The 13,034-nt window shown below is 45.5% G+C and overlaps 1 protein-coding gene across 2 annotated transcripts in view; it reads left to right on the forward strand.

Annotated features, from left to right (window-relative positions):
- gria4b (glutamate receptor, ionotropic, AMPA 4b) overlaps positions 1–8,310 on the forward strand; it is a 102,121-nt gene extending 93,811 nt beyond the window's left edge. The window contains exons 14-16 of one of the 2 annotated variants that reach the window (XM_041952397.1): positions 2,337–2,451; positions 5,237–5,374; positions 7,745–8,310. In XM_041952397.1, the coding sequence (XP_041808331.1) occupies positions 2,337–2,451; positions 5,237–5,374; positions 7,745–7,909 (418 nt within the window). In that variant the 3' untranslated portion in view covers positions 7,910–8,310. Of the gene's footprint in view, positions 1–2,336; positions 2,452–3,113; positions 3,229–5,236; positions 5,375–7,744 lie in introns of both variants that reach the window. The other variant, XM_041952396.1, reaches the window with a different exon arrangement.
- Positions 8,311–13,034: the final 4,724 nt, after the last annotated feature.

Here is a 13,034-nt window from a genome sequence, read left to right on the forward strand (position 1 = left end):
GCCTCATGATTGCTCGCACTTTCATTTATTCCTGTTGAGGTACGAGAACATTGTTGCACAATGAACACGCGTTAGAAAATAACAGGAAGAGCACGTTTCTATAAAAGCTCCAAGCAGCTCTGCGCTATAAATAGATATTAGCCCGAGCTATCATTGATCACCCGCAATTAGAGAATGCACTGAAAGCAATAGCCAAACATTAAGGTTTTTATTCTATGCGAGCAGGCGGCCAACTCCTCACAGCCACTAAATCAAAGCCTGTTAGCTGTTTTCTGTAAATTCCTCTGCCCGTGAAGCCTGAAGTAGAGCAGAGCAGCTGCTGGTCTGTTTCGCAGCCAGGCTGGTGCCAGTTTTCAGCCACTGCTTTGACCAGGAAGAGTCCCTGACAGATCACGGTAGTCCCCTCCTCCAGGCCTCCATCTTGTTATTTCGGGGATTATCGTCTTCTGTCAGTCACTTGTCCGGATATCAGCGAGGAAACACACCAGCGACACGAGGAGCAGGCACCATTGTTGGTCACGGCTGTTACGTCACATGGCTCCTCAAACAGCGGCATCATCAGCCGAAGCTGAAATATTAGCTGCGTTGCTTTGTGTCTCTGATCCATCTCCATTTCTGACTGTCTTTATTTTTCATAATGATGCAAATGAATTAAAGGGATCAAAACGCACGCTGAGGCAAATCTCTCTCTCCACGCTATCTTCAGACATCACGACAGCAGCCTCCAAAGAGCCCGTGAAATTAAAACGCACACTTATTTTAAACAGCTTTTCAGAGTCGTTTTATGCAAGTCAATCAAGATTTTCCAGAACAGCTTAATGCTCAGAAATCCTGTGAGCTCTGAATTGGCTGACATACATTCACTGTATACATGTGTAAAACAGGTCCAAATTATTTAGAGGCGTCGGTTTCTCAAAGCGCCGGCTGATGCAGATATTTCGGGACTGACGGCGATCGTTGCCAATATTTAATGTTTTAAGTCGTCCAATTTCCACGCAGAACAAAACAAAAATTCAATTAAGCTTTTTGTTTCCTGTGTTTTTTACCTCTGTTAGAAAAACACAATGCAGAACTTACATATCAGCATGTATACATGAGTAGAATTCAATCAAATGTCAGAAGGAATTCAGGGTATTTACTTCCTGTAAGCAGCTTTAAGTCAATGCAAAGTTATACCAGTCACAAATTCCATCAGTGCAGAGTCCAAACAAAAGACTGAAGTTCTCTGGATTCATTTAAATAGTTTTTCAAGGTCTGAAGAGGTGAAACGACTTTAGTCTAAAAGCAAACTTCTGGACAAATGAAACCAGATAACGACATTAAAGGAAAGTCTGTGCCAGTCGATCAGGTCCATGTTGACATATTTCACTGGATAATTGAAAACTATGACCTGTTGGTGGCGCTAGATTTATAGTCAGGGGATCATCAAAGTCTTAAGTAATCAACCTCAGGGGACCATGAAGGGTCCACGTCGTATTTGTTGAGATATTTCAGTCCATAGTGAAATAATACATCACTACACATTACCATCCCAAGAGCCATGTCGCTAATCGATGCTAAGCTAATGCTTAAAAATAAAAGCAAAGAGTAATAACTGTGTTAACAGTCAACAGACTCAGTTTACAATCAGCTACAAACAGTAGCAGGTTTAACACCTGAAATTCGTCATTTTTTAAACAAAAGCAGACTGTTCATTTATAGCTCATGTTATAGGCTGATGGCTGGAGTTAGCCAGTGCATGCTAATGCTAATGCTTAAAAAAAAACCTCAATGATTTGGTTGAAAACTGTCTTAATTTCTAACATTAGCTGACGACTGTGGTTTTGTTGGCGGATGTTAGCAGAGTTCATCAGCTGTAGCTAGCTAGCCTAAGCTAATGCTAACTACAGATGGCTGATTTGGCTGAAAATTGTCTTCAGCTGACTTTTTAATGTTTTGAGTGAATTAGTTTCACAAACGTCACCTGATTAAAGTTTTTTTGAAAATCTACATGATGGCTTCCTGCATATAAAAGGAACAATTTTGCCGAATTTCCTTAATTTTAGACACAGATAACATTAACTTATATCAGATTTTAAATAAAAAGTGACACACTTCTGTCAGCTTGTGTAATATTAATATTGTGTAAAGTTATTTGACCATTGAAAGGGAGAGGTTTGTGTTCAGTGTGTGTTCGGGTCCTGGGATGTAACCGTTTAGAGCATTAATGCACTTTTCCACCCTTGTCCCTCTCTTACTGCTACTCCTCCCTCCCCCTCTCCCCCCTCTCTTCCTTCCCTCCCAAATTGGACAGCATACTCACCCCCTCTCACCAAATATGTTTTATCGTTTTCAAGAAGTGCAGTTAACCTGGCAGTGTTAAAACTCAATGAGCAAGGCCTGTTGGACAAATTGAAAAACAAGTGGTGGTACGACAAAGGAGAGTGTGGCAGCGGAGGCGGTGGCGAGAAGGTTAGCCGCTATGTCGCTATGCCCATGTGACCTTGATGCGGGTAAAAGAGAAATGTGTTTTGTTGGTAACAGGAGCATCTGCCGGGACGACCGTCGTAATTACACTTAAATTATTAATGCGGAGAGGAGAGCGAGTACTGTCGAAGCAAAAATACTCGCTGTGCTGCTTCTGTAGCGATGCATCAGAAAACCGTTCAAAAGTTGCCTGAAAGTTAACCTCGCTTAATAAAAAAGCGTCTTACAGTATGACACCAGTCCCATACTGGGGGGGTTTAAGCGCACTACAAAGCATGAAGTACGTTTTCTGAGCCAGTAGTTCTGGGTCGACAGTACTGGCCTCCTGCTTGTTGTAAGAAAGGTCCCGGCAGTATGGGCCCGTTCCAGAAAAGCGATGCAGCCGGGGCCCCACGTTTATATGTCTGTTAGCTCTGCCCCCACCCTGTAATACCCCCCAACAAACCCCACCCTGCCAACAGCTACCAGTGAGCAAAGAGACATGTAGCGTAAGTGGGGCCCTTTCCCGGCTTCGTCACTTTGTGAAGAGTACTGAGCTGCTCTTGTTGGGCTTCTTCTGATTGAATAACATAAAATAACATGTCCTATGATGTTATTTATGTTATTTTCCCCACCCCACCCTTCCCCGCCCCCCCCGCGATTTGAAGAACGCCTGTAAACCTTGCCGTATTGAAACTGAGTGAAGCAGGAGTCTTAGACAAACTGAAAAACAAATGGTGGTACGATAAAGGGGAGTGTGGACCCAAGGACTCGGGAAGTAAGGTCAGTCTCCAGCAGCCCGGGAGCCTCCCCTCCTCTCTTTGTCTCTGTGCACACTTTTCTAACGCCGGCAGCGGCGCTCTGTTATCACAGCAGGCCGGCTCACATGACACGATGACGCACACACATAACACTCTGAGAAACAGCGAGTGACAGACGTGCAGGTGGAGACTTAAGGCGTAGCCTGAGGGATACAGCGTGGCAGAAACAAGCGGCGCTAACAGTTTTACAGCAGCTAAGCTACGTGTTGCGGCCGCAGATGAAGGCTCACACTCACGCTGGTTGTCACCTGAGATGGTCCCAGGGCGTGTTCAGACGTTACTGTGCGTCGCACCTAGATGAGCAGGTGTAGGAGCACGCTCCAGACTGATCCACGCTGTTGACTCACAGGAGCATGGAGAGGCCGCCACGTTCAGAATACTGCAGCATGCAGCGCCCACGTCCTCTTAATCAGACCATTAAGTGCAGGACACACACACACACACTATCACCTGCAAATGATGCCATGCATGACAGGCAGTCTTTCTGTGTCGAGGTAATAAGCTGAACGCCCCTTAAGGACGAAGGCGACTTATGGGAGGGAGATAACTGGCAGAGAGGAGCAGGAGTCAGAGCTCAGAGAGATCAGCTGCATACATTTGAATAAACGGGGGTTAAAGGTGGATGTCAGAGCTGAGAGACGCAGGGCTCCTTCATCCTGATGACAAAAACATTCTCTCATTTACCTCCAGTCACAGAATGAAGCCATGCAGATAATTTTAATTGCATTTTTTAGATATCGACAGAAACATCTCTTTTCGGGAACGGCGTCCGCGTTGCTTCAGATAATCCACAGACGATGCTGTCAGCAGGTTTCATAAGGCTCATCTCTACTGTGCAAAGTGGTTTAAAGCCCCTTTACGCTGTGCAAGTTAGAGCAGACAGTGGACAGTCGTCAGAGAAATGTTTGGTCAGCAGTCCAAAATGATCCCAGATCGCAGCCGATCTGCAGCAAAATGCTGCCGCGGTTCACAGGTTTAGAGGAAAAAACATACCTGACGCACCTGAGATGACATCATCAGGCTGACACATCAAAACGTAACGCACACTTTAAGAAAAAGGATAAAAAAGATGAGAATGAATGTGTGTCTCTGTCCTTCTGTCCTCTACCACGACGTGATGATCGGTTTGTTGAGACAAACAGCAGGTGGCGCTCATTCTCCTGTTTGGTGCCATTAAACCGCTGCAGAAGAAGATGCTGGAAGCTTCAGCAGATGCTTTAGTCACGACCTTCATACACATGATTTATTCGCCTGTTTTTAATGCACTTTTTGCTTCTATCGATGCACCAACTTTTCCACCTCGGCCGAATCTTAAAACGTCTTTTTTTTTCATGTTTAAAATTAAAATCTGCACAGAAACAGCTGGATGGAAACTCCCAGGACTTTATCTCACATGGTGCGATGTGTGATAAAAACAGCTGTTCTCTCACAGCGTAAAGGCGCTTTCAGGTGAATCCAAATGACGTGTTTCAGTCCTGCGAGTACCACAAATTCAGTTTCAAGTAGCTCGGCTGTTTCGAGGTGGAGGCAAACGTATCTGTGGTGCACGTTACCAAACATACAACCAAAACTGCATGTGGAGCAGCTGGAAGTGAGTGCAGAGAAAACCTTGTTTTTTGTGATTTGGTTGAACGACCCCTCGTGGCTCAGCTCGCCGACTCCCCCACGAGGCTGTTAGCAGGTAGCATGGCTCCACCCAGCTGGGCCACAGCAGACTGACAGGAGAGAGGCAGAGTAGTGATAAATGATCAGTGTTGTGTGAGTGTGATTGGTGGTGTGTGTTTGTGTGTGTTGGTGTGTGTTGGTGTGTGTTTGTGTGTTGGTGTGTGTGCACGATGTGAAGTTGATGTGAGATTTTTTTCCATGTCGTCTTCTTTGTGTATAAATGTTGAGTGTTTGTGTGCTAACTGCTGCCTCTGCTAAAACCAGAGCTCACTTTGGTGTTTTTGTTCCCTCCCCGTCGGCTGCAGGACAAGTCGTCCCAGGCCCTCAGCCTGAGCAACGTGGCGGGGGTCTTCTACATCCTCGTCGGGGGCCTGGGCCTGGCCATGCTGGTGGCCCTCATTGAATTCTGCTACAAGTCGCGCAACGAGGCCAAGAGAATGAAGGTGGAGGCCCAGTCCCAACACCCCCATTACCACCATCACCACCACCACTGCTACCCCTGCCAGACAGGCAGCCCCTGCCATAACCCCGAGCCTAGCCAAAACCAGAGTCCGAGACCCAGCGTCCCCAACTTAGCCGAGTTTAGCGAGGGTTTGAACGGGTATGGCAGCGACGGGGAAGCTGATAAGATGTAGTTGGGGTTTTGGTAGAGGGCCCAAGCCTTTGCTGCCCCCTCACTAGCTCCCCTGCACAGAGACTGTAAGTGAACCCTGTCGTGTCCCCGTGCTAACTCCGCCGTGCTGAGTGACTGTCGTGACCAGTGGCAAACCGCTTCCCACTCCTCTGTCTTATCTGCTCGCTGTGTGGTCATGTGACGTCCTGGTCTGCGTCGGCGCTTTTTCTCAATGTGACAGGAAGCGATGAGTCATCCTCAGACGTGACGTCGCCTCTGCTGCTTCGCAGCTTGTGTGGCTGCAGACGTTGGCCCTCATTTATCAAGCGAGCATAACGTGTGACCCATTTTCCTGCCAAAATCCAAATCGCATTACTCACCCTGACCTCGGCCAGAAGATAATATCCATGCTGTTATTCAGAGGGATTCAGCAGTGTTGAATATACGTGATAGATGCAACGATTGATCGCCTTTATCAGAATCTGCCATTTGATCGGGAAGTGATGTTTTCGAGTTCACGAGGATAAAATGTGAGAATCAAAATGTTAAATGTTAAAAAACATGTAGACATTTCTAAAACACCAACACAACGCTCGTAAGACTGACAGAATTTGAGAGTAACCGTTCACACCTGCAGCTGTGGACTCACAGCACTCGAACAGGTAGGAAAGGCGCGTTAAATGAGGACCAATGTCTTTCATCAAGCTGCAGTGCATTCGTCCATCTAATGTCCAGTCTGTGGAGCTCCACAGCAGTGTTTTCTCATAGCACACACACACACACTTAAACCTGAGGGGTACACGCTGTAGCTCAGGGACATCACTGTCTCAAGTCTGTCAGTTACAATAGAGCATCAGTGTGCAGCCGCAGGACGAATTTAATGAGAGCCCAGCCCTGAGCACACAGGAAGCCCTATATAACACCGCCATGTTTAAACACTGTACATTAAAAGGCTAAAGTCAACAGAGTGAAGTGTCCCTCGAGCTGAGCTGCTTTTATTGATGTGAGCTGTTTTCTCCGGATATTTCCCTCAGGTCCTTGACCATTAGACTTTCAAATATCTTTTCACGTTCGGTGTATATCTGTCCAACGTGGTTACGTGTCCCCCATCAGCAGCTCTTCATTAGCTTGACTGTTGCTGAGTCAGCTTCCCTGTCCCACCGCCTGCAACTATCACTCACTGTGTAATAATTCTGTCGGTAATGGATTCACATGCAGCGTGGGGCCGGCTTGGTTCTGTACTGAATGTCTGTAAAAGGTGTTTTCTGCCGCACCGGTGTGCAAACATGTACCTGTGCCGTGTGTGTTGTGAGGCTGCTGTTGCAGATAACGTTGAAGCAGATTGGAGTTTTAGTTCTGCTCATGTTTCCTGGAGGCAGCGGTCGCGTCGGGTCGAGCTAACGCGTTAAACAGGGCGGACACGCTGCGTTTTCAGTCATCTTTCACTCACCGCTGCACGTTTTAACGGATCGGCTGATCGACCGCGACACGATATGGAGCCACAGATGGCTGCAAGATGCAGACGAGACGGTGTCTGTTCTGTCGTCTCGAGACAACAGAACAGACACAAACTGTAAAATATCAATCCAGTCACATTAAAACAAGCTGGCTGACAGATTTTAGGAGCAGCCTTGAGGGAAACCGGACCACAGAACTGCTGTAAGACCGACCGAAATCCAACCGATCACCTGAGAGACATGTGGCTGATTGTTCAGGCAGTTAATTCTTCGTCTGACTTTAATTTGTTCGTTGTAAAATGAGTCAAAAGCGACCAGTTTGGGGTTAAAATGGAGCTCAATCTGCACGGTGTCTTCAGCCAACAAAACTGAAACAACACGCTGGTCCAAAGTTTAGCTCTAACTGCTCCGACTTCTTCATGTCATGTCGCCTCATTGCCTCAACTCATCGGTTTCTGTGAGTGAAAGTTCTCCAGACTGATAGAGATGAAGATCAGAGCTTCATCTGTCTGCAAAACTCATCGTAGCTTCGGGTTTTCGGTTCGTTAGGAAGACTATATGAGGGACAAATGAGCAGTTTCCTTCATTAGCTTCGTCTCTGCTCTACAGGAAGTTTTGTAAAACACCTGGATTGAGGATAATTTCAGACACATTTGGCATGAACGCATCCTAAAACTCCAATCTGCACTTTTCTCCTCTGCAGCTTCTCCGCACACAAACCTCTCTCTCTGTTTCCTCCCCAGCTCACATTTACAGAAGCCATGAGGAACAAGGCCCGCCTGTCCATCACAGGCAGCGTCGGGGAGAACGGACGGGTGCTGACGCCCGACTGTCCCAAGGCCGTCCACGCCGGGCCCCCCCTCCGCCAGAGCTCCGGCCTCGCCCTGGTCTCCTCCGAGCTCCCGTGAAAACCAAAAACCTCTCAAGTGCCTTATTCCAGTAACGAGACAAACAATAATCACACCGCCCACGAGACGACCGGAAACTAATCGCAAAGAAACAGGATTCACACACCCGACAGGCCTCCTTCGGTGGGCGAGGGGGGGCCGACAGGCGCAAACAACAAATCCCACTGCTGGAGGTCACGACCTGTTGCGCGTCAGCGATTTCTCTCAGAAATCTGCGGAAACCAGAGGCAGAACGATCTCGACTCTTCGGCTGCGCGGCGACGCGTCGCACGTTCGAATCGAACCTTTCCCACCGCGGCGATGGAAGAGGAACAGAGGGGGGGAGGAAAACCAATAATATCATGGAATATGATACGGACGAAGACCTGAAAACTGTAAACTTGAAACTCAAAACTGTGCTTTTTTTTCTTTTTTTTTTTTGGATTGCTGTGAACGGACAAAAACTGAACCACAATCAAGATTGTTTCCACGCTGCACGGACATGAGCGGCGTTCAAGAGACAACAATCTCATCGATATCAGCAGGTGACGCTGGGAGGGCTGGAGCTCAGTGCCACCGAGACACGAAGAAAAAGATTTGTATTCATTATAACGGCAATGAAATCTACTGATATTGAATATATGAGCAAACATAGGAAACTGTGAAAATAAGTAAATATGTATATTCGGTGAGAAGCAACCTGAAGAGTTTAGCTGTACATAGGGCCGACTGTGTAACACGCTTGCTTTTTAAACAGATGTACATAGCAGATACTGTAGTGGACAGACACAGTTCTTTTTTGTAAATCATCTTTAAAGATTTTATTCATCGCAATAACGAAAACGAACGATGCCGCCCGAAGGAGGAGACGCGTGGACGGCGGCGTTAAAATCTGTGACGTGTTCGATACTTAACTGTATTATATAGGAATATTCAAACTCTAAATGTGAAGGGGTATCAACTGCCCAGATATTCTGATACCTGTTACATACAAATTCATTAATATATTCAACGATGAATGTCACGTAGCTCCACCCCCAATCCTTAAGCCACACCCCTCACTGTGCAGACGTAGACCCAGGCTGAGCTCGCGAGCAGAGCTTTAGAAACCGAGCCTCTGCAGTCGGAATAGAACTATTTTTTTCATTCTTTGATCTATTTTTTGTACTGAGAAGATAAAAAGAAGCTGTCCGTCTCCTGGTTTTAAATGTCGACAGTCAAGTACTATCTGGGTAGATCTTTTAGACCATTATGTGTCCACGCGAGGACGCGGAATTGAAAAAATAAAATAAAATAAAAAAAAGCCATTTCTCTCACTATATGTTATTTGAAGTGTCTATGCTATTCCCGAGCTGTGTGTATGTCGAAGATGATCGGAGCCCTTCCTCATTGAAACACTGTGGAACCTGCAGGGAGGCTGGACACTGTAGCAGAAATGTATTTGCTCCAGTCTCGGGGACTGAAGTGTCCTCGTCTCCTGCGGACAAACGGAGGGACAATCTGCAATAGCATACAAGACGCCACACGTTCAGCGACGATGCTGCTGGTTCTTAACGTTTCCCGGTTCTCATCTGGTCCGGGGGGCGCCTGCAGCGGAGAAACCAGCGGAAATATTTCAGGTCATGCCTTTTTGTCCTGCCATCTGTCTTTAGAGCTGAAGTGTAACATGGCGTCGCATTTTGGTTCAATTGTAAATCTTTATTTTGATCTTTTTTAAGTAAAAACAAATTTCAAATAGCAAAGCACCGTGTCATTATTTGACGTAGCGATGCTGTCATGACTGTGTGGAGGATGAATCCTCCCTGGGGCCCAGACCTCCAAGGGCCACCAACAAGCCTCACAACGGGTTAGAAATAATTTGATTAACGGGAACTTTAGAAATATGCACCATTAAAACATCCACTGCCTTTATACAGGCCTTGAAGGAATACTTTAATATTCTGGAAATTAGCGTGTTTGCTTTGTTGCCTTCAGGAAGTAGTTCAGCACACAAGCCCCCGAAAAATCTAACCTGATATTTGCAGTTTGGAGTTTAGGCTAATCAAACACTATAACGTTAATTAGTGAACTGCAGAAGGAGGATTTTTTGTTTGTTTGGACAGAGCCAGGCCAGCTGTTTCACCCTGTTTCCGGTGTTAATGCTAAGCTAACAGGCTACTAGACATGGACTGCAGACTGCTAACTGTAGCTGCCAGTGGCTAGCTAGTTGAGTTAGCAGTGCAGCTAGTGGCCTGATTAGCTGCTGGGCTGGGCTGGGGCGGCTTTGGACCACCAAGAGGAGGCTGTCAGACGCGGCGGGAGGAAGCAGCGAGGGCAAGCAGGCAGCAGACACGAGACTCAGCAGCCGGAGCGGGACTGAACGCAGCCTCTGAGACTGATGGAGGTCAGTTTGACCTCAGGGAAAACAGCACAGAGGTGATTTACAGCAGCTCCGGTCCTGGTCTGACTCCGGGGACGTCGAAGACATGGCAGGTTCAGGAGGGGACGGAAGCGAGATGGAGGTCATTCATCAGTCAGTACCCACCTGAGACCTGAGCGGCGGTTACAGCAGGGTCAGCTCCTGGGACCCCGGTGTCCCAGGAGCCAAACCCAGCAGGAAAACCACCTGGATGTTGTGGGACTGAGGGCAGACTGAACGCTACAGTGACTCACTGTCACAATGAAGCAGTATTATAGGACAGGAGGGGCCGCGGCTACGGGCTTAGCGTGCTAACTTCTGTAGATCTGCAACATAATACATAGACGTCTTTGACAAAAGATCAAAACTTATTTCTGCACATTCTCTTGATAATTTTAGTTATTTTTGAATTTGAACTAAAATATTTACATATCGTGGCTAATAAATGAGAAATATCAAAGTCAGAAGGGCAGACATTAAAAATCATGAAACCGTCCTTTAAAGCTCCACTAACTAACAGACACATTGATGAGCCAAACTGACGAAACCATGTGACAAAATCTGAATCTAATCACCAATAATTCACTAACGAGTCATCACTGAGCTGCACACAGTGAGCTGGTGTGGTGCTTCATCCTAAAGCTTCACTCCTGCAGCTTTATGCTGACACATGTGCGCCTGTAAATTTAACACACAACTGTTGTTGTGCCTGTTGCAGGTGAACAAGACTTTTAAACATGTGACACAGAAAAAGACAAAACAAGATGTCAAGAGCCGAAAAAGTCGAATTATATATATATCCATTATATGAAGGCAATGGTGGAAAGCAACTACACACATTTACTCAAGTCCTTTACTTGCACGTGCTATTATAGGTTACTGATGAAATTCACAAGCTACCCAGCAGTACATATAATAAAAACAATGTATATATTAATGTATCAATAATCAATATTCAGTGTTATCTTCTACACTGCAGTACTGGTACTTTTTCCAGTAAAAGATCTGAGTACTTACACTGTATGAAGGTGATACATATATATATATATATATATATATATATATATATATATATGTACATATACCAAGCAGTAATACCTCTGATTACATGACAGCAGAGAGGAGAGAAGAGAGGAAAATATTAGTGATGAAAAGAAAAATCTGCTTTAACCTTGACGGATGTGAAACGCTGCAGTGGATCACCGTGTGGTCTTTAAAAACCGTGATGGTAACAAAGCCCGGCTCATGTTCACCTTCACGATGAAGGTCAGACCACAGGGTGCACATCCTGGAATACAAAGTACATGTAGCTCCACAGACCAGGACCAGGTTTTATTCTGTAGTCTGATTCAGTTCATTATTTCAGCGTATTTATTGTTTATTAACACAAAGTAAAGCTACACTTATTCATGTATTTATTATTATTATTTAAATGAGTATTATAAGTTAGAGATCTGCCCCTCACAGGCGCACTGAGCTGTTAGTCTTGTTTTCTTGTGTTACTGCTGGAGTGTTTCCGCGCCCTGCTTCAGTCCACAGAAGCTCTTCTAACACTCAGATGTCAATTTGTGCGACTCATTGTTAACAATACGAGCATCGTTTGCAGATCTGAATGTCTCCTGCACGTCGTCCTGCACTAACAGCATGTTCGCAACACGCGGTCGAGTCGTTGACCCAAACCGGGTCCGTTTCTAACACACTGATGTTCTTCTGTGTGATTCTTCCTCGTGCACACGTGAACCGGATCTGCATCAACCGTAAAAAGTTCAAGAGTTACCAATTATGTTATTTTGGTGAGTTTGAGAGTTCAGCAATTAATTGGAAAACATAAAATGAACAAATTCTAGTCTCTGTCTGCGCCGACAGTAACAGTAACCATGGCAACATGTCACTCAAACACTCACTCAGCTGGAGGCCGGGCGTCACACTCGTTTGGAAAGTCCGTGTAACCAATCAGCTGTAGCGTTCTGCATCACGTGCATCAGGTAAACAATTAGCACGTTGATTCCTGTTAGTGCACATATGTGAAACCGATTCCATAAAGGGCCGTGTGGCTGCAGGTTTTCATTCCAACCAAGGAGGAGCACACCTGGCCAACCAATCAACATCAAGGTATCATTAGTTATCAGCTGATTAATTGATTGCAGGCTGGTGTGATCCTCCTTGGGGCCCTTTATGGAATCGGTTTGACATGCCTGTGTTGGTGGTTGAAAGAAACGAAGCTGAACACTTTTCCCGCTCAGTTTTAATGATGAGTTTCTATTATAGACACATTCAGTTAAAAACATTTGGCCTTCGCTTCCTTCGTTTGTCAGTTCAGGCTCGATGTTCCTGAACTGTTCAGGTTAAAATTCTGACTGAAGACTGTGAGCGGCCGCCGGACTGAGTTCTCTGCAGAGGACGAGCTTTAACAGATGAAAACGTAGATTCTTACAGGTAAAAGGTGAATCATTCCAATAACCTGCCGTGGAAAACACATTTACTAATGTACAGTAAAAAAAGTACAATTTAGAGCTACTTGTATTTGAGTATTTCTTATTTCATGCTACTCTATACTGCAATTCAGGTCATTATACTGTATATGTATGTATATATTGTACTTTGTACTCAGCTCAATTTGGCAGTTATTGTTACTGGTTTCTTCAGATTAAAATTTTACTCACAAACATGATCAGTTTGTAAAATAGGATTTTTTTTTTATTATTGATTAAACTATCAAACATATTATGATGCAGTTAAAATAAGCTC

The sequence above is a fragment of the Chelmon rostratus genome, chromosome 14 (assembly GCF_017976325.1).
Source record: "Chelmon rostratus isolate fCheRos1 chromosome 14, fCheRos1.pri, whole genome shotgun sequence".
In the NCBI taxonomy this organism is placed as follows: Eukaryota; Metazoa; Chordata; class Actinopteri; order Chaetodontiformes; family Chaetodontidae; genus Chelmon; species Chelmon rostratus.